At 42.2% G+C, this 24883-nt stretch overlaps 1 protein-coding gene across 5 annotated transcripts in view; it reads right to left on the bottom strand.

The window, feature by feature from the left end:
* Nucleotides 1–24883, bottom strand: part of sorcs1 (sortilin-related VPS10 domain containing receptor 1) — a 194822-nt gene that overhangs the window by 74127 nt on the left and 95812 nt on the right. For all 5 annotated transcript variants that reach the window (XM_075463338.1, XM_075463339.1, XM_075463340.1 and 2 more), the window contains exon 3: nucleotides 12363–12462. In XM_075463338.1, the coding sequence (XP_075319453.1) occupies nucleotides 12363–12462 (100 nt within the window). The remainder of the gene's footprint in view (nucleotides 1–12362; nucleotides 12463–24883) is intronic.

Genomic DNA, 24883 nt, shown 5'->3' with positions numbered 1-24883 from the left:
TGTGTGTGTACGTTATTTGTCCGCTATATTCACTAGTATAATACTACTACTCTTTCATCACTATATTAATCAGCCCAACTTCTTCCATCAAATCAGATACACATATAACCAAATAGACATATGTATGTTTATGTCGGCATACATACATACATAAATAAGAGTCATGTTTTTTTGGTAAGTAGCTCTTTAACCAGCTCAGAGTGGTTGCCAGGTTCGCTAGTACCTGCGTTTTTTACGCATTACGTGACCAGTCCGCCTCTATTGGGTCAACAACCACACTGCTACATTAGCTACCAGGCAAGCTAAACATAAAAGACGAGATCTGGCAACCTGATTTAAAAAAGAAACGCAGCAGGACTGATGTGTGCCGATAACGTCTATTGGATAGACTGATAACAGTCAAATAGGGTCTGTGTGCAGGTTTGGTGTTCTCCTGTGGTTGGTTGCGGAGCAGGACTGAGAGTCACCCGTGTTCTGTGATTGTACTGCTAGTGTAAAACTTAATAAAGAGCAGTTCGGCAACCGCCGGTCTCAGAGCCTCCGTGAAGTCGTTACAATATATTTCTTTCTTCTTTTTTTTAACAGAAATTACGGGGAATGCTCATCACAGCCATTTAGAGAATTTTGCCTCAGGGCTGACAGATGTTGCATTCCCTCGCAGACCCCCCCCCTATCCACCTCCACATCCACCTCCACCTCCACCACCTCACAACAGAAATTACGGAGAATGTCGGCGCTGGTCGGTGACGTTGACATAGCAGCGTCCATAGCAGCGTCCATAGCAGCGTCCATAGCAGCGTCCATAGCAGCGTCCATAGCAGCGTCCATAGCAGCGTCCATAGCAGCGTCCATAGCAACCACCTTAACAACGGTAGAAAACGTGATATCCTTACATTTTTTCAAGGAGATACCAAAATCTTCGGCGAAACTACTAAACGAAAGATCGTCTACATTCTCTGAACGAAGATTCTGAAAATATTATGCATAGTTCTCGCTAGAAATGCCATCAAAATGCATACAAATGCAGATGCTTTCTTAAAATGTTATGTTTTTCACAGAAAAAAGGTTGACAGTCGGCCATTTTCCTTTTTTAGGTTAGGGAAATTTGATAGTCACGTGACCTGGTTGCGAAGCAATGTAAATGAATAGGCCAAATAAAACGTGGTATTGTCACAATTTTGGGGACCAAATTGTGACAATACCACGTTTTCCATTGTGGACCAACGTAGCTATCACACGTTTTTCTGTGAGACTGGGTTGTCTGTTGTCTCTCCTGTGTGTCTATTTCAGTAGCTCCACCCTGCTCTTTGAGAATTAAGTTCCAGGGAGACCGTTGTGCTTGTTAACTTCTTTATGGGACACTTTTCGGTTTGGGGAAAGCGACCAAGCGGGTCAGGGTTAGGTACCTTTTGAGCACCAATTCCTGACCAATTGCCCTTTTCTAATAGATGGAAACCCAACTCCAATTACTTTATTTTTGGTGAGTTCATTATTGCTTTGCTAATATAAAAAGCCTCTGTAAGTCATTCCTTCTGTCTGCTTTAATAGTTTGCAGTAAAAAGGTACCATTAGAAACCAAATCTTTTAAGATTTGGGCCCTAATACAGATATATATCTGTGTGCACACGCATGTAACTGATTCTAAAACATGATCTCTGAAGTGACAGACTGGATTTACACATTTCCTCACAGTTTGCAAGGGGAAGTCAATTAGAAAAGAGTTGAGAAGACCTTCATGTTCGGTAGCTTATGGATGGAAACCTGCCCTTCCTCTCACTGAAAGCCCTTTGACCCATTTCTCTGTCTTCAAAAGAACAAACAAGAACAAGAAAAGGACAGGAAATGCAAGACGGATCACTTTTTAGAGTCACTTTCAACTTCTGCATGTATGTCTAAGAAGCTTTGGGCTCTCTGGGTTATTTTGTATGAATGCTCCTGCGAGCCATAGAAGCAACAGTGGGTTATATCACATATCAGCAGAAGGTGAGGGGAAACCAAATCTTAGCTCCGGGTTGTGCTTAAGTCAGAGGAACTGAGTCCCATAATTGAAGCCAAAGGGCAGTGAAAGGGGAGCAGCTCCAGCCAGGAGGGAGTAAAGTATTCACAAGAGGTTGATAAATGTCAGTGTAAACATGCTGAAATGGCTAAAGGTTTCAAGACCTCCTGCTGTGTGAAGGGAAAGCCCAGAGAAAACTTTAAGGATCAGTACACCCATGAAATGATATCTTTTCTCATTTCCATTGTAGTGTCTTCTCATGCAGACTGCAGTGCCCTGGTGATTTCACCCAAATAAAACGGAGCTGAATAAGATTTCAGAACGACTACAGAGTTAAAGGAACATTTAATTTCCAGGCAGTCTGCATTGATGGAGGGGAGATAGAGACTGTTCAGACCTGCAAACACCTGGGGGTGGTGCTGCATAATAAACTGGAGTGGTCTGCCAACATGGAAGTAGTGTGTGACGGCTCAGGTCCTTCAATGTCTGCAGTGAGATGATGTGCATGTTTTATCCCACTATCATTGGGAGTGCACTGTTCTATGCTGCTGTCTGCTGGGGGAGTTGCACTGCAGACAAAAACTGTAGGCGCCTGGACAAACTGGTGAAAAAGGCTGGTTCTGTGGTAGGTAGAAGGCTCTCAGTGCTGTGGTGGAGCAACAGATGAGGAGGAAACTATATTCTGTTCTGGAGAACAATAAACATCCTCTCCACAGCATCCTGGCAGGACAGAGGAGCAGCTCCAGGACTGAGAGGTTCAGGAGGGCCTTTGTTCCCGTATGGCTTTTTAACAGGGACTGCTGACATGTTCTTAAATTTATTTATTGATGTATTCATTTATAATTATTATTATTGTTGTTATTGTTCTAATATACAATAATTGTAAACATTTATTTAAAAAAAGAAAAAGCTACTTGACTAATTTTGAATATCCCCCACTGGGGGATGAATAAAGTGTTATTCTTTTCTATTTCAGAGGGTCAGAGGGTAAGATCCACAGACCACACTGCAACACATAACAAAACTGAAACCGTCTGCATGAACGAACACTGCGTTAAATCTGTAAATGTGCACTATTGTGTTCAAAATCAGTGGTTTCAAAAAACACGACCAAATTGCAAAAGTGTCATTTGATCGTGTTTTGGGAAGATGGCGGTAAAGAAGATCCCTCTGCTGTTAGGCGCTGATGTGGGTAAACTCAGAGAGGATCTGTACTGATCATCTGAGTCTTTGCTATTAATTATCATCACATCAGCTGATGTTACTCTCAGTAATATTAGTTTAATTCTTATTTTGGATCTTTCAAATCTTCTGTTTTCCAAAAATATTGGAACCGTTTTGCTGTCTCTAAACCTTTGTAAAAGATGCGTGGAGGCAGGCTGATGCATGGAGACCATGAACGAGATAAAATGCGACTCGTTCTGACCTTTTAATTGTCTCTCGACATCGTATTTTCCGCACCACTTGTAGGCTCGCAGTAAAAGTGTGTGTCTCTGATGCCATTTACCAGCTCTCGTGGTAAAATATGAAATGGGCAAGAAAAAAAAAATGACTTTCAACAAACTCTGGCCTCGGCTCATTAAGTCCTTAACCTGAGGTTTAGTTTGCAGGTATAGCCATTTCTGTGCGATGCAGTTTGTAAGTTCATAGATCCTGAGCTCTGCAAGTTTCCTAAAATCTATTAAAGCTCCTGCTTCCGATTAGGAGGCAACAATGAGATAGACTTTAATCATTCGTGGCTGACGAGTCCACTGGCTGCGTACCATGACATTAACACGAGCGTACATTCTTCTAACACCATCATTAATATGGAGTGTATCTAATATATCCCCCCCCCCAAAAAAAAAAAACCTTCTCACCAAAATATGTTAAAACAGCAGATTTATCCACGTCCACATACGAGGGCGTAATAAAAACCGAATAACTTATCCACCTAATCCCTCCAGCCTTATCAAGGAGACTTTTTACATGTTTTTTGGCCTTTTTCTCTCTGACAAATACAGTAACAGGTGGACAGGTACATGGAAGAGAATGGTGGTGACATGGAGCAGGCTGGCAGTTACACTTCAGCCTCTGTATGAGGGGTGCACACTCTATCAGGCGCGCTGCAGAGGTCCAAAATGCACCGAGAGCACAAGAAGAGTTAAGGCACTCAGAAAAAAGAGACAGATTAATAAATCGTTTGACCAACTTCAACACCTGTCACCTACTGCTGAATGATGTGAGTGAGAGCTGCAGAGCTAATGCTAACAGGGTGGGAACCGGCAGGATAACTGATGAGTTAAATGTAGAAGATGTGCCTGGGTGTATTCAGGTGGAACCACGTTAACTTGGCTGTGTCTCCATTGACAGCACGTAGCAAATCAAATCATTCTCGCTGCTTCTTACCCATGAATATTCACAACATTCACTTGCTATCAAACTCTATTGAGGTCCGCGTCTGTTACTGCAAGACATGAAAGCAAAAAGAGTTGATACACATATTCATAATTACGACTTTCTCTTTCCCCACAGCATCATCCTCTGCATCGACCAGGTGCTTTCAGTTATCTGTTGCATCCTAATCAACTAAACTCATGTCCCTCGATCTGAGGCATTTAAGCTTGCTGCTAATTGAATGCTGCCTGACATTTTAGCTCACCCAGACCCCTGCCAAACCTGCCAAACATGTCAGTTTCTGCCTTTCAGTGTAATTGGGTTTCCATCTCGGCTCAGATAGCCGCTCACTTTAGCTGGAAAGCTTGCGAGCCGTGAATGAAAACTCAGAGATACACATTTGTTACGTGTGAATGAGCAAGAATACGAGATGGGTTTAGATAATTAACCAACAGCATTCCCTCTTTAGACATCTGATTTTTCTTCACCAAGTGGAGTAATGGCTCCTTCACACAGATATCATCAATAAATAACACAACATATGTCATTGGGTGGACATTTTTCGTCATATTTTACAGGAACGGCCTTAATGGGGTAAATTCAGGCCGCTTATTCTGAGAGCATGAAGCTAACTAAAATGTATGGCTGCGAGTCCTTTACGGAGGAAGCGGTTAATATCCCATGAACACACATATAGGGATATTGATGAGTCACCCAGCCCACATTCAACTTTTTTATCTGAGTGCCTCTCACTCTGTCAGCCTTTCTCCCTCCATCTCTCTGTCCGTCTGGATTTGTGTCTCTCAGCCCGCCGTCTCCTCTGTCGAAGTATCTTCCCGTGAGCTCCGGGGTGTTTGCTGCTATGCTCATCACAGCCATTTGGAAAATTTTGCCTCAGGGCTGACAGATGTTGCGTTCCCTCGCAGACCCCCCCCCCCCCCCCCCCCCCCCCCCCCCCCCCCCCCACCACCTCCACCACCTCACAACGAAACCAACATCCATTAGCCTCTCCTCGACTGCGCAACCACTGCTGTGTGAGCTTCGCTCCAGCCAGCGGAGCATCGCTGATTCAAGTGATTCATCTGACATGTACGATGCCCTTAAAAAGCCAGCGGCTCCTCCCCTCCTCCATCTTATCTCTCTGCACCGTGTGGCTACATGTGTTGAAATTAGTATCCTGTGCACCAGGTGGTACAGCTCCAGGTATGTCTGGTGTAAGGAAACATGTGTGATGGCCTGTTTAATCAGGAACAGCACCATCATCTTGCCCTGGGCTACATTACGCAACATTCTGTGCTGAAAATACATCAGAAAATATTACTTTTTCTCTAAACTTTTGAATATTAATTTGTCATAACTATAGATTTTCCAGTTTCTTGCTGCTGCTTTCACAGTAAAGGAATCAACTGGTAACTTTTTGGAGTATTCGTACACAAAAACTCAATTCTGTTCGCACTTATTCTTCAACAATAAAACAAATTGACGCTCATCTGATCAGTTTAGTGACATTAATCAGGCGAATATCTATTGTTTCTTATGGTTTCTTATGATTTAAGCACGTAACGTGATTCGATTTATTCACTCGCAGCTTCTAAGATTCAACAGTTCTTTGTACTTGCTGCACCTGTTTCCATAGATGTGTTTTTTATTTGTCAGAGATTGAATTTTCAGCACAGAAAGGTATTTGTGGGTTGATCTGGTGAAACGCATAAACCTGTTGGTGAGCACATCTCTTTGGCTTCTTGAATTTAAAGTTATTTGCTGTGTCTTTCATTTCGAAGCAGCCAGGATCAGGACACAAAGCAAACCTTTTTACTTCAGTAATGACTTTACTTTAGTTCAACCGAACAAACTGTTTGAAGTCACAATTCTGATCTTTAAAACTCATTTTTTAAACACAATCTATGGGAAACATTTTCCTCTGCAAGCACTTTAAAGTATTCAGTGATGGAGTCAGTTCTTCTTCCTGTATTTGTCATTATTAGCCATGGAGTCCACCATTAATATGACTGATTCAAATGGGCCTCCATTAATTCTTATTACAAACCCATATCAGAAAGATTGAGACAATATGGGAAATGGGGGAAGAAAAGCAATGATTCTTCCATTAATTTGACTTTTATTTGTAGAAAGTATGAACACGTGATATTTTGGTTCATCAACTTCTTATCATTACTTAATTTGGATAGATTTTTGCATTTCAGGCAGTAATACATTCCAAAAAACGTTAGGATGGAGACAATTTCGGGCTACTAATGACATTAAATACTTATATAAATGATTAATTGACCCAAGCAGGTGATGGTCACAGTTGATTGTTATCACAGTTTGGAATAAAATTGTATGTAATATTTATGAAAACCTGAGTATTTGAGGAGCAATGGGCAGTGCATAAAGGACGAGGGAGCAAGCCTAAGCTGGACGTCTGATCTCTCAGACGGCGCTGCATCAAGAACCCTCACTCATCAACAGCTGATAGAAGCACATGGACAAGGGATTACTGTGGGAAACCTTTGTCCAGCACTACGATCCAGAGTTCCATTCACAGACTTTACTGTGCAGAGAAGAAGCCTGATGTTAACCTGGTCCAGAGGCGGCGTCCACTTCTCTGGGCTCGGAGGCGTCTGGGATGGAGCGTCACACGGTGGAAACGTGTGCTGTGGTCAGAGCGATCAGTGTTCCAGATCTTTGTTGGAAGAAATGGAGCAAAGAGCAAAAGGAGCATCCAGACTGCTGTCAGCAACCAGTCCCTGCAGCCAGGCTCTGGGATGGTATGGGGTTGGATCAGGGCCCGAATGAGCAAAGCTCATTTCCACTTCTGTGATGGCAGCATTAATGCAGAAAAGCTCACTGAGATTTTACAGCAACATATGCTGCCTTCAAGAACACATCTTTCCCAGGGACGTCTGTGCATTGTTCAAGCAGACCATGTAAAAGCACATTCTGCACACGTTCCAAAGGCATGGCTGAGGAAGAGGAGGGTACGGGTGCTGGACTGGCCTGCCTGCAGTCCTGACCTGTCCCCAAACTCTGAAACAACCACCACCCCGTGCTGCTGCACACCTGTCCCCAATACTTTTATAATAAATCTTAAGGCATGTTTGTGTCTTCTATTCCTCCCCAACTTTTCCTGATTATTTTTTAAGGTTCTTCACATGTAAAGATTCCATTTAAACAACTTTAGGACTCAACATTACTTACTTGTTGTCCTATGCATTTGCGTCTTTTTCAATTAGTGTAAATCAGCAGGAGCATCGAAGGCAAGCAGTTTGCTTGCTTTCTTGGCCAAATGCAGGTCTTTGAGGTTAGTAGATTCTGTTCTTTTCGCTTCCATTTTGAGCACAGTTTCATGTCAAATATCCAAGTTCACTTCTAGGTCTTGAACTTGTGCCCAAAAACGAGACAATAAACAAAAAGTCTTCAGCATGTCGGTGGGAATGAAGTCTCATCTGAGGTCGCTCCACCCACCTGCCCGTTGTTGCCACACAAGAGCGTCGTTGTTTCTCAACATGCAAACTCAGCCGTGCACCCACACCGACTGGCAGGCAGTCAAAGCCTTTGTCATTGAGCTGCGACTGTGGTCGGTACGTTCATGAGAGAGTTGGATCATGTGTTCCTCACAGAGGATTCACAGACTGAGACTAAAGCAGCAGAAACTGAATCCGTCTGTCACTCAATGCTTCCCTTGGAGGGTCTCTTTTGCTTTACAGCCATTAGAGGCAATGACCATTTGTATGATTGCAGTCAGTGTGTTTTTTTTTTTTTTTTCTTAAACCAGCACTGAGCATCCCCGGCCATTTACTGTAATAATGTGCTCTCACACAAAATCTCAGGCTAAAACCCCAAATTATTTCCCCTAATGTGTACTCAAGCTCTGTTCTCTCATGTGCAGCCTCAGCATGAAGCCACGAAATGAAAATTGATGTAATTGCCGTGTTGTCAGACTGTTTTCTCTCTGAGTGACCCCGGGGGCCGGACCTCTACTTTTCATTCTGTGGTTCCTTTTGTTTCCCTTTTCCTCCCATCTGCACCGCCCATGCTAACTTGCTCTCTGCCAGTTTATGGGCTGCGTGTTCTCCCCCACTTCTCTCCACCTGGTGCTTTACCCCCCCACACAGGCCTGATTTACCTCCATTACTGGATGAGGAGAGGAGCTTTTGTCTGCCACCAGCAGCGGTCACATGACACCATGCCAGGGGTGACAGCAAAAGTGACAAACCTGCAGTCTCTGTTACTCTCCTTCACAAGTGTGTTTGTCTGTGCTTGGAATTAACTTCAAGTGGAGAGAAAAACAGACTCTGTTTGTTATTTCTCTTCATGTTGTATTGTTTCTTATTTGCTTTCAGCTATGCTAGCAGCTGAAACGGCAGAGTTGATTGTCGGATGACGTGCTGCATTGTTTTCCTACTCCAGACTGACAGCGATAACGACTTAATCACTCCATCGTAACCTGATGTAACACAGGAGTGTGCATGTGTGCATGTGTAGAAGGCACCACAGGACTTAATGGGTTAAATATCACAGCTTCTAGAGGTTGCAGCCATCAGTTTTAACAAAAGAAAACAATAATTACCATCTGAATCTTAGCCCCGTTTCTATCCCTGTGAAATATACAGTACATATATACTGTATATTTCACATGTAGTGACCCAGTTTCCAGCCTAAGCTTTACTGATTTTAACTTTACTGCTAAAATTATGATAGCATAGCAATTATATTTAGCATTTGAACTTAATGACACCGTTCTTAATGTTTGTCATACTATGTTCAACACACTCAGCGGGGTTACATGGTACTGAAAGGATCGGATTATTGGCTAAATTACAATAAAACTGAGTTATTAAGTTCATGTAGACACCTTAATCTGACAAGAAATTGGACTGGATCGGATTACTCGCGATCAGAATAAGACCCCGAGATAACTCGGTTGAAAGTCAAACTAAACCTGCTTGTAGATGGTGAAGCCCGTGGTGAATTAGACTTTGCGTTCTGCGCATGTTCGAGATTATTTCCCGGGGTCGTGACCCGGAAGTCAAAGGAGACGATATTACTGTTGTTGTCGTCGGAAAGAAACAAACAACGCGATGGAGAACGCTCCGTTGTGCATCACGTTTGTGCAATAAGCAGCTCATCACAGATGAAATGTAGAGGGACGTAGCTTCATCTTGCTCTTCGTTCTCCATCTTTCTCCAATGCCTGAGTTTGTTGTTGTTGGTGGTGGTGAAGAGGTCAACAGGAAGTGGCTCTATTAGCAATAGTTGAAATGGGTACAGCGCCATCTATCATACCGGGGTATGACATGCTTTGTGCCTATGATCCGATTCATTCACCGCCATATATCCAAGGATAATTACCCTTGCTCAAATAAGAAGCAACTCAGTCTTATTGTAATTTAGCCAATAATCCGATCCTTTCAGTGCCATGTAACACCACTGAGTAACGTTTGACATTAGCACTGTTGCTGTGCTGACATTAATAAGCAGCGAAATAATCTGCCCCTCTTTCACAATCTTTGTGATACTTTTAAGATCACAAGAAATGAGAAACTATGCTTGAATTTCTTTCACTGTTAAAGTAATTTTGGACTGAACTGAGACGATGACGTTTCACACCTGGAGCGACAAACTGTTTCTATCATCGTTCTTTCATCGTAACCTCATTCCAGTGTGACAATTGTGTTCTATAAATTCTGACAAAAGCCTCCCAACAGTGAAGGGCGTGTGAAGACGTGCGACAGCGATCACTCGCGTGCACGTGCTGGTGCGAATGTAAGTGAGGGCGATCGGTGCAGGGAGGCAGAAAACTCCTCATGTCTGTGTATCTGAGTGTGATGCTGAGCGCTGCCTCCTTTGTGTTCTTGTGTTTAAGTTACAGTGTTTCAGCGTTCCTCTGTGCGTGTGGAAAGACGTTATCAGCCTGTCGAGCTGTTTGCAGGTCTTCATCTGCTCGCCGCTCCGTGTGTTTAACTCTGGTTACTGCTGCTTTTCAGGGCTTAAAGGATGTTGTGATCTCTTTTTGTTCCCTCTGCACTGTTGCGTAGTTAGAAAATCTTCTGAGGTTCTTCTGCTCGACAGAGAGCCAACAGAGAGTTTTCAACCCCGCTCTAGCTTTTATTTTGATTGAATTCAACGTGTAATAGGACCCATACTTACTCAGAAATGCAGAGCCAGTCGATTTGGGTAATAGAAATATGATAAAAAATTGCACTGAACCAATGCCAGTGTAAATGTAACATGAGAGTCAGAAATTCTGGGAAGCTTTTTACTACATCTCTGTTTTGCACCAGTGCCCAGCAGCCATGCCAGCAACTAGAACGTTAAAAAGTGCCATCACCGCTGTTATAACTGCTCTCTCCAGTGGCAATAAAGTCCAGATGGATGCAACAAATTCAGATGAGCTAAAACCAGAGCCTTTGGGAGAGGAAAGAATATTTGCACTCATTACAGATTCATACAATACAAAAATGGCGTGAAAGAAACGTAATGAAAAAGTTTTTTAAAAAAAGGAAAAGAAAGAGCTTAAAATCCTAATGGTCCTGGGCGATAATGGAACCTGAATGCAGAGTCCCAAATGCCCAGAGCCCAGGGAAACGAACCGAGACTCATCATCACCGATGTGCTGCTTCTCAAGTGTTTTACACCTGAATAGAAAGTTTCCCTCATCCGACTCTAAACCAGCGGATAAAACCTGACTGATAACTAACAGCTCTTTATCAACAAATTAAAAACTTCATTTTCAAGTTCCCGTCTACCTCAGAAGAGGCTTTTTTTCTTTTCTTAGCAGAGAATATAACACACTCACAAGGCAAGGCAAGGCAATTTTATTTGTAGAGCACAGTTCGTACACAAGGTAATTCAAAGTGCTTTACAGCTACATAAAATCACAAGAAGGCAATAAAATCATTAAAAAAAAACTAAAAAAATCCATAAAAAATAATCATTAATATTATCAAATTAAAAGCGAAGAGTGCAGATAAAATACTTTCAGTTGTCATATGCAGAGCTAAACAGAACTGTTTTCAGTCTGGATTTAAACATTGTCAGAGTTGAGGCCTGTCTCACATCTTCTGGAAGGCTGTTCAAGATTTTAGGGGCATAAAACTGAAACGCAGCCTCACAAGATTGTAATGAAAGTGAGCCCCTCCCCTGTCCACACACACACACACACACACACACACACACACACACTCTACTGTTTTCACCAGGAGGTGCTGTATAAGGTAAGATAGCAACAGCAGGGTCCGGAGTCAGAAGGCCCGGAAAGAAAATGAACTGCCAAGAAACGATGCCAAGTCTGCCCAGGCCCCGAAGCTGTTTCGGTGCTAAGGCTGCTGGTCTGAGAAAAGAATATCCCTTCATTTTCACTTTCTTTAGCGCGTGCAGGATGCAAGTTTATCAGAAACTTTCTCACCTAATATTCAGAGAAATTCTCCGTCTCCATAATGACATCCCTCAGCTGGCTCTCGCTGTGTGAAGGTTTGACTCACTATTATCTCACTGGCTTCTGCAGCACCTTAAACTTCCAACTGCTGACTGAGCACCTTCAGTAAGTGGATCAGCTGCGACTTTGAACTGAGGTGTCACTGCATTGCATCTTCAAAATTAGATGAGGATAATTAACTGAGGGAAAAATTACCTTTCCTGATAAGTAATGTAAAGTGAGTCGTGTGAAGGCAGTTGAACAGAGACAGATGACCCAAAGTGTGTCTCCTGCACCATCAAATTATATTCATTTTAGAAACCGGAGGGTGTTACCTTTGCTGCCAGCTAACTGTCCAGGTGAAATCTACGCATTGATAATTTAACATTGTGTTCAGTGTGTCTTATTGAGAAGCCAGAGAATGAATGGAGAAAGATGAGTCAGACATCCACGCGTCTGCAGTATTTCACAATGCGCGCTGTGAGTGTCGGACCCAAAGTGAGGAGCAACCGATTAAAAACGATTCCTAATCAGATTCCCTTCATTTCAAAAGACAAAAGAAGAACATTACCTTTCTCTTGTTGTTGGGGCTCACGTACAGATAACTGAGGATCGTCTTTGCTCCAACTTTGTCGTTCAGCTTCTGGTACGTTGCTCCGTAATCAGTTGACCTGAAATTTAATCAGAAAGGTCTGATGAACATTTAGTGAATTACTCGATGCAATTAAAAGAGTCCGCTTGAGAGTTCAGTGTGAGAGGAGAAAGAGCACAGATGATATGAAGTACTGTTTGTGATTAAGGCAGCAGTGTGAACCCAGTGGGAGTACGGGGGCCACATCTCTATACTAACCTCAACCCATCACACATTCACATGCACACGTGCAGATTCCCATTAGATGAAACTGGGTATATATGCAGGAGGCATCGTTTCTATCTTTGCCTGAATGTAATCATTACAAGAGGTGATTTTCTATTCTTATTAATTCTTTTTTCTTGGGGGACTGAAAACTTGACAAGACATACGCAATTTGGAAAGAATGCTATTTTCAGCTAAAAAGTACAACTTAACTAACTTCATCTGAAGCAGCGACATCGTAGGAGTGTGTCATGCTGGAGATTTTATTCCCTCCTAGATTCAGCTGTGATCACGCAGCGGGACCCCAGCAAGAAGACAAGCGAGAAACCTTTTTTCATGCCCCGCTATATCGTTCATAAAGAGACAGCAGCGCTGCTTTCTGCTCGCTGCTGCTGGGAACACGAAGCACATCGGTCTGCTGACAGTCGCTCATTACGCTGTGCATCACTGCTAATTCTGAGCCTCCTTAAATACTGATAAATGTGCTAGGTGTTGGAAAAGTGTAACAGAAGATAAAGGAAATCAGAAAAGAACTGACTTACTTAAGCTGAGCGGCAGCCTTGGTTTCATAGGCTTTGTGTTTCTGCAGTACAAAGACCTTGTGAAATGCCTTTGTTTCCCTTTTTTAAAGGAAGTCAAAATGAAACACTCTTGTGGAAGAAAATAGGCTTTTTTTTTTTTTTAGTTTAAGTTTTCTATCTGACTAAATGGAAGCAAAGATACAGAATTTAATTATCTGCACCACTAAAGGGGTAAATCATACAACAGCAGTATTTAGAACAGCTGGATGAAGAGTTCATGGTTGCATTTAGCTGCCAAAACTGAGAAAATATCAGTTGCAGTTTTTTTAATTTAATTTTTATTTATTCATCTATTTCCCTGCAGCACTGACCTTTAGGTCTGATTCATTTGGACGCTGTTCTTTAATGGTGGTCCGAATGCGGCTTCAGCTTTAGTTCCCCTCACAGGCAAAAGGAAATGTAAGTTAGTCCCTGCTAACCAGCAGAAAATGGTTCCTGTAAATGATGAAATAACTATGTACTGCATTGAAAAAACAGCTGTTGGGGCGGTCTGTGGCGTAGTGGGTACAGCAGACGCCCCATGTACAGAGGCTACAGTCCTCGCCGCAGCTGGCCCCGGTTCAAATCCAGCATCAGATGGCCCTTTGCTCTGTGTTATTCCCCCTCTCTCTGCCCCCTGCTTCCTGTCTCTCTACACCAAAATATATATATATATATATATATATATATATATATATATATATATATATATATATATATATATATATATATATATATATATATATATATATATATATAAAAAAAAGAAAAAGTAGCTGTTAACATGAAATTAATGCAGATTTGTGAAAGTATCAATACTTTTGATAAAGTATCGATTCTAACATGGACACATTTGGGATTGCAAATATCGATACTTAAGTATCGATTTGCACAACACCACTTTGTAGGCTAACATCAGTGACTGTGCTCTGTTAGGCTGATTGAAGAGCAGACGCGCTGCCGCGTTCTGGAGCATCTGCAGAGGTTTCACAGCACAGGCTGGGAGAGCGCTGAAGCTGGGGTGAGGTAGTGAATGGGGGTGTGGAGGGGCTGTTTTTAAGTACCTATCTTTTGTTGTTTCTACTTTTTTGAAATTCTGTAAAGTATTTTGTGTTCCATTAGGTTTGTATGAAAAGTACTCTGTGAATAAACTAAATGACTGAAGTAAATGTCTCCACTGCCCAGCTTTCTCAATCGCTGGATAAAAAAAACCCCAGCACTTTTGAAAAGTTGAGGCTTTGAATGTTCCCATAAAAATAGACACGTTTCAAGTTTGAAAGGGATAAATTCAGCCACTATAAAAAAAAAACACTAAAGCACCTTGTGTGAACTTTTCCTCACATTTGTTTCTTTTTAACCAGCAATTAAATGAGAATCAGAGCAAATAAAAGCCTCAGATTTGTTTCTGTCTGACACGTCTTGCACTAAGTTTTGCTTTGTTCCCCACAGACTGAGCTCCCACGCTGACGTCGTGTAAAACAAAAGTCGTTCTGCTGTCAGCTACGATCCCAGTGGACCATCAAGTGGCTTCAACTGTAAATAAAACATGTTAACTACAAATTATTTATCAAAGCATATTATGCCCATCTGAGGAGAGACTGACTTCGGCTCTGCTGAGGTTCGTATTTTCAAACACTGCAAAATGAGTTAATTATTCTCTTCTTCATGTCAGTTTATCAGATACAAGTTCCATCTGATTTGCTGTAGGTCCTGCACTTTAACACATAATATCACACCTTTTTCACTCTACTTGTGTTTACATCATGTTATAGTTATTTCCAGCATGCGATGATTTTCTGGCTCTTCTCCATAGTCCGCCATTTAGACTTCACCGATAGATGTGTTGCATTAGCAGGATTTATAGTTATTCTATCGGTGGTACGGTCGGCCCTTTGTTATCCCGCAGCCCGTATATTATTCCTATGACGTGCGCTCCTCTTACACAGTGCACGTAAACTACATCCGTCTTCAGGAGCGTCTCATTTTGGAGATTCCAAGATTCAAAATGAATCTAAGTTTAAAAGAACATTACAAGATTTGCTCATTGACAATAAAGACCTTTCTTAAACTTTTCCTCAATTCTATTCTTATCATTATCTGCAGTTGTACAATAACGGCTGTGAGTTTTGCTGTGATCGAATCATGGTGGTATAATACCAACTATATATCTGTCATATTGCACTGCAATCAAACATATATATTGATAGATTATACTACTTCAATTCAATTCCACACACAGTGTAATCTGATAAAAATCCAAGAGTTTTGGTGGATTTACAAAGTCAACTATTATTTGAGCTGTCTGAACTGTGTTTGGTCTGAATCATGTGGAACCAAAGTCATGTCTATTATGTAACTTCTGTAGTGCACCGTCAGATACTTACAGAGCTTTAATGAGCTAAAGTGAGAGTATAATTGAGTCTTGTAGGATTAAATTAAATTCTACGAGCACAAACTCATCATCAGGCATGTACGGAATAGATAGAAAATAGTTTTTATGTAGTTTGGTTATATCAGAGGATCCACCTCAACTCAGGCATCTGAATAATCCAGTAAACAGACAAGATTAACAGCTGAACTGTGTTATATTTATTGTCTTTTATCTAAAAAAAGACAATAAATCAATTAATAAATCAAAGATTTGGCACGCGTTTTACGCCGGACGCCCTTCCTGGCGCAGCCCTCACCGTGTATTCGGGCTCGGGACCGGCGCTAGAAACACACTGGCTCGTGCTCCCCAGTGGCTGGGCGCTCACACTTACCCTTAGGGGCAATTTCGTGTCACCAATTAAGCTAACATGCATATTTTTGGGAAGCCAGAGTACGGTAAGAGAACCCACAGGGAGAACATGCAGACTCCACACAGAAAGGCCCCAGCCGGGGATCGAACCTGGAACCTATGGTGCTAACCACCACCAAATATCTAAACATTAGAGGAGATAATTGGTGACTTGTATGGATATGGATGAAACCTGGATATGATTACTAGGGATGTCACGATCCGATCACGTGATCTATATATGTATATATGTATATATGTATATACCTATCTATATATGTATATTTATTCTCATTATTTATTTTTATCAGAACTATAATATTTCAAAACAAATGGGAAAAAATAACAGCTTAGTATTTACTGTTATGTGGTGGAGTCAGACCGTCTCAACCAAAGACATAGGCTGTGTTCGAAACCGCATACTTCTCCTACTACTCCTACTAACTTTTTAAGTTAGTATGCGAGTTTGAGTGTGTGAGAAGTTCCCGGATGCATATTAGATTCGCCGAAATGTTGAGTGTGCATCATGAGGTTACTACTCATACTCAAACTACCCAAGATGCAACGTTTCCCAGTTTCGTCATTTCCTGACAAAACGTCAGTTTCCATAGACATAATATATACGTAGACGCCTCATAGACTGACGCTGCCTATTGGAGCTGACGTATCAGCGCGGCCGCCATCTTGGATGGGTCTCCAATGCCTCCACATTGCATTTCGACTGAGGAAGGTGTATATCCCCAACTACAATAATCATAACTCCCAGAATTTGTATGTCTATGGTCTCAACTCCACACAGAAACAACGCATGCGGCATGACGTCACTTTGCTGCCGTAAAGCGAAGCAGAACACGGCAGCAGCTTGAAGCTGGGGGCCGAATGTCTGCGGTGTGGAGGTATTTTAAAGTGGACGACAAAAACGTTGCGATTGCAAACTGTGAGATATGCAAACTTGGGATTTCAAGAGGTGGCGAGGACATCGCTAACATCCTTGATGAGAACAGGAACAGGCTCAAACCTGACAAGGTAGAGATGTTGGTTTTCATCAAGAAAAATGTACATTTCCTTCTGTGAAGCCAGAGGAGAGTATTAGGAGTGCAGTTAAAGCACATTACTTTTATTTGCTTATTTATTTACCTGCCTGCAGGTATTTCAAGTTGAGCTGCTGCTCGTTTTTATATTAGACATTGTTGCACTAAACTACAATGTGAAGAATTTGTTTATTACTTGATTACTTTTTTTTTGTTCAAGCTAGCTCACAGAAGTGCTCTGTTTATAAGTGTCAAATGATAAAATAAGTGAATAAAATAAAAAATCAGGGACATCCTGGATCTGTTTCTTCGCCGTTCTTCATTTTTTTAATGTACAGTAGAAGTATCGGATCAGGACTCGGTATCGGCAGATGACTCGGGGACATCCCTAGTAATTACTTCATATCTACAGTTTTTTTCAGGGTAACTGTTGGTTTCCATCTGTTGTTTCAGAAAGAAACATTAAAGAAAGACGAAATGAGTCACAACAGCCAGAGGAGCTGAGATGAACCGTGATGTGACACCCTGAGCTCAGCCCTCTGTGTGACCTTCAGCACGACTTTCATCTTCAGAGTTAGAAATCAGTTTTATAAGGCCCAGAGCATGCAAATTGTAAAAATACAGCGATGATGCAGCTGAAAGCCTTGTTGAACTTCAAATGAAGCAATCAGTCACATCGAGGGATTTTTTTTTTTGAGTCCCTGTTTAAAGAGATCACAGCTTTCAGAGATCTTTACACTTCAAGTTTACGGCCAGCCATGAAAATACAGAAATATTCGTGGCAGATGATCAATTTGGTCTCCTTCAGTATCCCAGTGAGACTCACTTTGGGCCGGTTGCCATGGTGAGCAAATGCATTGCCATCTGATGGATGAATCTAGTTTCATTTATAAGAAACCATCAAAGTCGAGGTTGGTTGGACAATGACATCATTGGACTATTGATGGGCTCCTGTCACAGAATAACCTGATTTAGGGCCCGGTGACACATTTTCAGTGTCGCAGCAACTTTAGACGTGAAACGGTAAAACGGGCCAGGCGCCGCAGATCCAAGGAAGATGAAAGCCACATTCAGTGGAAAACGATAGCTTCTCAAGGACGATGATTTTGAATGAAAGCGGCCTGTCGTGCTACTGAGAGTTGAACGTGGGCGTGGAGAGCAGCAATGACCACACGGCGCACTGTGAGGATGTCGGCTTCACAGCAGCTGCAGGTGGACGGAACTTCAAAGCGCCCACATAACAGGCTAAAGAGGAGCGAACGAGACGATCTGAGGACACAAGAATTACAGAAGCTCTGTGACAATCACATGGTTCGGTGAGGAAAATGGATTCTGGACGTATGAGAGAGACATCTGATCTATTAAAACACTCACGCATACACACACTCCTTTTTTACTTTTCCTGGAACTGATTAGAAATCCGTCTCCAGCCGTATATTGAAAGGCTCATTAGATAGTTGCATTCATATCGTCCAGGGCCTTCTGTACATTGACGGGCAGCTACTACACAGCGTTTACATTCCCTGTGATGAATTTGATTAATCACAGTTTGGGGGATGAGAGCAGCATGCTACTCGGAATAGTTAACCGCCGAAAACAGCAGCGGCTCAGCTTCAGACAATGTACAGGCAGCAGCTGCAACGAGTGCTCCAGGATGAATTTATGAAACCCACCACGCTCACGCAGTATATCTCCTGAGTAGCAGGCTAAATCATACCCTTCCCTCCCTCTGCATCCGCAATGCCTTTCCATCAATTCCCCGGCCGTCACGTCTGATGGCGCACCTCAACTCTTAAAGCGACACTTGCAGGAAGGTGGTTCAGACACAGCAGGATAAGAGGTGAGATGTTGGAGAGCGTGAGAGAACAGCCTCTGAATCACTACAATCATTTCTCTGTAGATTGAAGGTTCATTTATTTCTCATCAGACAGACGTTATGTAACAACTGCTGGTGGAAAGATTAACTGTTACAAAGTGGGTTCCAATTTTAACCAAAAGGATGTAATAATAGCAATCATATGGGGGGCCCTGGAGTGAAGAAAATGTGCCATAAATCAGTGAAATGCATTTAAAAGTTGGTGGATCGATGTTTTTCTGCAGATCCTTTACAGCTAGTGTACGACTTCTGCATCACCATCAAAGTAAAATGTCGAAAATCTGTTTCGGGAGAGAAACACACGCTTAATAACAACATTCAGAGTCTGTTCACTGACGTTATTTTTCGCCTTGGACAGCCTTCAGAGCGCCACCAGCTCTCCCTCAGCTGCATTATCGGGTCCAGGATGTACCCTGCCGGGGTCCAGATTTAAATAAAAACGATGGAAACGATGCAAGGAGAGGCTAAAACACTAAGGCGTATATATCTAAAGGTGCTGGCAAGTGATGAAGCCAAATCTGTGATTTTTTTTCAAGAGGAGAAACAAGCACAGAAGTGGCAACTCAAAGAAAAGACAGAGATGTTGATGAGTCTGGTAGTTCTGGAGAGTCACGCTGTCAGCATGCTGCAATGAAAAATGTCAATCTCAGCCAAAGAATGTTGTTTGTGAGGAAATAAAAGCAGAAAATGTTAATTAAATCCAAAATGCGACCTGTGTGTGCAATAAAATAACCTCTTTATTAAATACTTTCATGGACATGTGGAAGCAAATAGATGAATTCCTGACGGAGAATGATGACGGCCCCTGAAATCATCCATGAGGAACATGACTGCTGAGAGGACAGGCAGGATGCCACCTTAAACACACTGCAGTCCATCATGGTAATATCTGTGTATAGATAAAAAAAAAAAAATGAACACGAGCTGTCAGTGAGAGCAGCTTCAGAAGTAAATGAAGAAAAAAAAGTAGTTCACTTGGTTGGAATCAGTTGATTTTTCCACCGAGCTTTAAAAAGGAGATTTTAGAGAGTTAAGAAACAGGATCACTGTCTCCACTGTAGTAAAGCAAATAAAACTGGATGAAAACTGTTGTTTTATTCATCCACTTTCCTCCAGATTAAAAGATGTGACCTGGTCCTGGAGTCCCAGGCTGAAAAATGCTCCACAGGCTGCAGATACCAGCTGAATCTGATGGGAATAAGAACAGGTTCGAATTCATCATGTCCCCTTAACGAGCAGAAGTTATGAAAAACATATGAACATTTATTATTTATCAAGCTAGAAATATGAATTACTTCTGTGAATTATGTAGCCTCATCCTGAGGGAAGAGCTGCCCCTGATTGTGGTAGGGCAGCAGCAGTGTGAACAGGCTCTGGGAGGATTTCTTCTTCTTGTCTCCTTTTGGCTCAGAAAAGGCACCTCACTACACCACAGATGTTAACAATACATGCTGCAAAGCCCCAAATCTCCCGCTTGTTTCTGATATTTCCAAAGATCTGTGTGGCTCCTGTTCCTTAAGCCTCCTCAGCTTTGAAAATGTAGTAATTACTGAGCTTTCTGAACCAGGTTGGCGGTGTAAGATGCCAATGACAGATTCTGTGTGATGTTTATTTCCAGGAACTGTTTTCCTGCTCCACTTCTGCTCCACAGATGCAGGCAGATGTGTGCACCTCTCATATATACACTCCTCGCAGAAAGGGGACAAATAAGACCAAAGACTGCTTGCATGCATTTGTGCACCTTCCAGTCAGGGCGTAGCGCACGCCGCTGTGCTGTTGGATTCAGCTGAGTGATGATGGACTGAGGGACTCTGACATTCACCTGTTCCAGTTGCACGTATAAACGGCTCTGTTGCATGTGATTTTTGCTCATATTCATCCAAATTGTCCTTCCTGTCACATAAAAAGTAATCCAGTTGAATGGAAACGGGGGTTGAAATTAAATCAGAACTTTATGGCTTACAGTCGTGACTTCCTAGTATTTTATTTCGGAGTCCAAATCCAACAATAAAAGAGATAAATTCTACAAAGAGTCGTGAGCCCACATTGCATCCAGTGAAGACGCTGCCTGGTGCCGATGCACCTTTGTTGAGCTTTGTTTCAGTTGTGTCCTTTGAGTATTTTTGGAACAGGTTTGAATATCACTCTGTCTTCATGATGGAGATGCAGAGACTTACTGTATTTCAAAATCCTCCCAAGCATCTTAGGTCCAAAGAGCCCAATGGTTCTTATTTAGGTCTAAAAGTTGTGCAACTGCTACATCATTCAGGGATGCTTTTTTTTTCCTATTTCTTATATATCTATAAGCGTATATTTATAGAGAGAGGTCAGGGCTGTGGAGTGGTTGGAGTGTGTTGGCTTCCCAGATTCAGCTGTTGAGTTATCATCGCTCCTCGACTTCGATGGAAAACGTCACGGGGTTAGGAAACGTGCTTTTCTTCCGGGATGTCCCGATCGACTTTTTTTTTGTTTGTTTTTCGTCCCCGATACCGATCCATGTAGCATAAGACCGGCCAATGCTGGTAATCAGTCCAATACCTGCATGTCTCTGACAGCACATAGTTCCAAACTTCACACCATTAATGCATTTCATCACAATACAGCAAGAAAAAACAATGCTGTTCCTGAAGTTCTTGATTCAGAAAAATGATGTGTCCTCAGTTTTTCTCATCGTGTTTTTTTTAGACAACAATAATTATGTTAAAATGTACACACATAAAAACATCTCTGCGGAGAGCTCGTGGTGATTGTACAAAGCGCGGCATGAATTTATGAAATCACTGTACAAACAATATTAAAGGTTTTCTTTAATCCTCACTATATTCAGTGTAACACAGAACAACTCAAACTGGGATGTCTGGGACAGAAAAAGTCAAAAAAATTAGTTCCATGATGACATTAAACGCAGCCTTTTGTTTCCTAAATGCTGCACGCTCGAGCTGCTGTCATCCACCTCACTGGAACATTTGTGTGGCATCAGCCCTCGTGGGGCCGTCTCCCATTGCTTCAGTGACACATCGGTGAGCTGCAATCGTTTATTAATGCGAGGAAAATACTTGCTGTTCGTATGTTGAGTGACATAAATATATCTGCTGTGGTTAAACATGTCTGTCGATATGCCAATTAGCCAAGGACCTGACAAAATCTCCGCTGGGTTCTTTCTCTGAGGAGTTGCATGCAGTAGCGGCTCGTGGTCTGGAAAATAGGCGGGGCAGATGATCTGCGTTATCATAATGCAAACTTTTATGGAGCATACGCAATAGGCCAATAGTCTATGCAACCATACGCAGGGGGGGATGTGCGCACTCGCATAAAAGTCTGCCATACAACAAACACAAAAGCCCCATGAAAATGAGCGAAGAGAAAGTTTGTGAAAGGAATTTGTTGAGTTTAGCATCAGAGTGTTGCTGCTGACGATTCGCAGGGAAGGAGCTGACGACTTCTTTGCATTTTATCCCATTTATTTCACCGAACCATAGAACATGGCCATCTGCCAGTTGAGCCGAACGTACACTGAGATGCACACGACAAACGCACATTTAAAAATGTCCAACTACGGTAAGTACATAGTGCCAAACATACAATGTCATATTGATACACATTAATCATTGTGTGCGCTCTTGCGCCCTCTAGTGTTTCAACAAAAAACACAGCAACATCATTCATCCTGAGGACATACAGTACATTTCTCATATATTTTAACACCCCCACTTGTACTCAGGTTGGTAACAGAAAAACATCAAACAAAATTGAAATAATGTGTACCCTTGGCTTACACATATTAATCACCAAAAAGAAGACCTGCAAACTTTCTCAATTTGAACTTGCTGACAGGTTTCGTCATCAAATCAGCGACCATCTCATCAGTAGAACAATACATCAGATTCACCTTACCCTCATTCACAATAGATCTAATGAAGTGATACTTAATGTCTATGTGTTTACGACGCTTTCTGTTAACAGGGATTCTGGCAAGAGCAATTGTTCCCTGATTGTCTTCATGTATGACCGTTTGTGTGTATTTGTAACCATCCATATTCCCCAGTAATTGCTCTAGGTAAAGACACTCTTGAACAGTAGAAACAAGTGCCATATACTCTGCTTCGCATGTGGAAAGTGCAACAGTAGGTTGCTTCTTTGTCTTCCATGAAACAAGTGCACTGTTTTCACTAAGGCTTACACAGTATCCTATGGTACTGCGGCGATCACTGTTATCAGCTGCCCAGTCTGCCTCGCTGTATGCTTGTATACCAAGATTTTCAGTGCTGTTTCTCCTAAAGGTTAAACCTTTGTCTGCTGTACCTTTAAGGTATCGCAGGACATGCTTCACAGTGACCCGTTGCTCCTCTGTAGGCTCAGCAAGGTACTGTGACAGCCTGCTTACCACAAAACTCAGATCAGGCCTAGTGCAGGTCGTCAGGTATATCAGACTGCCTACGGCCTCTCTGTACACCCTGATGTCTGTCATTTTAACTGCATCATCACTGTATTCAAGCTTTTGCTCACAAGGAGTTTCTCTCACCCTACATTCTGACATGTTGAAACGCTGTAGAATTTTGTTTGTGTACTTCTCTTGTGACATCTTAATACACCCATCAGAAAAATCAAAATCAATACCAAGAAAATATTTGAGTTGCCCCAAATCCTTCATCTTGAATTGCTCTGCAAGCATGCCTTTTACCTTTTTGAGTTTTTCTTCATTGCTTGCAGCAATGATTAAGTCATCGACCCATAAAATTATGATCACTTTCCCTTCTTTTGACTCTTGAGAATATACACAGTGGTCAGCTTTGTTTTGTGTGAATCCATTTTCAGTTAGACAGTCGTGTAAAACCCTATTCCATTTTCGTCCAGACTGTTTGATCCCATAAAGCGATTTCTCCAGCTTATAGACTACACCCTCTTTTTCTTGATAACCCTCTGGTGGATTTATGTAGATTTCGTAGTCGATGGGGGCATGTAAGAACGCGGTTTTCACGTCCATTTGGTGGACCAGTAAATTTTCCTGCACTGCCTTCTGTAGCACAACTCTTACACTCGTTAGATCTGCAGTTGGTGAAAACGTCTCCCCATAGTCTACTCCCATTTTCTGGCTGTAGCCTTTGGCGACAAATCGAGCCTTGTATTGTTCATTCCCATCTACACCAGACTTGATTGTGTACACCCACCTACCCCCCACTGGTTTCTTGCCCACGGGTAGTGTTGTCAGGGTAAAGGTTTTGTTGTAATTTAAAGACTGGATTTCCTCATCCATTGCTTTTCTCCACTCTTTTGAATTGTCTGACTGCATAGCTTCACCATAGGTCTGCGGAATGCCACAAACTGCTCTGCAGCAGTAGTCTACTGTGACATGCATCCCGTCACTATCATTGTCTTCGGTTACGTACGCGCCTAGGTAATTCGGTGCCTTCCTTTCTCTAGTTGGATACCGCCTACTCTCAGGATCAACGCTTGTAACACTCTCTGTTTCATTTTGTTCAGTAGACTCCTTTGCTGCCCTTTTACTATCACGACGTGGACTTTTACCGGGTTCATTTAGCTCTGGAGCTTTTTTTTCTGCACTCCTTTTGACCCCCTGCGTCCCACTAGTCCTAACTCTGTGCCCCACACTGTCATCATTTAGATCTGGCTCATCTGTCTGTGTTTGTATTTCTGCAGCCGTTTTGTTCACAAACTTCACCAGCCGGTGTTTTTGCACTTTGTTCGTGTCTGGGTGATACACCAAATACGCTGGGCTATTTTTGTCGTACCCCACAAAACGTCCCTGTTCGCATCTGGAGTCAAGTTTTCCCTTTTCCTGTTTGTAAGTGTAGCAAACAGACCCAAATCGTTGCATTCTGGACACATTGGGCTTTTTGTTTATCAACATCTCGTATGGAGTCAGCCCTGTGCGCTTATTGAAGCATCTGTTGCGTACCACTGCTGCCGTTTGTACTGCATAATGCCATAGAAGTTTTGGTACCTCGCTTTCGACTAGCATGCACCTCCCC

This window comes from Odontesthes bonariensis, chromosome 4 (genome assembly GCF_027942865.1).
Source record: "Odontesthes bonariensis isolate fOdoBon6 chromosome 4, fOdoBon6.hap1, whole genome shotgun sequence".
NCBI classification, from domain to species: Eukaryota; Metazoa; Chordata; class Actinopteri; order Atheriniformes; family Atherinopsidae; genus Odontesthes; species Odontesthes bonariensis.
Note: the sequence above shows the minus strand (reverse complement) of the source record. Positions and strands in the feature narration are given on the sequence as shown.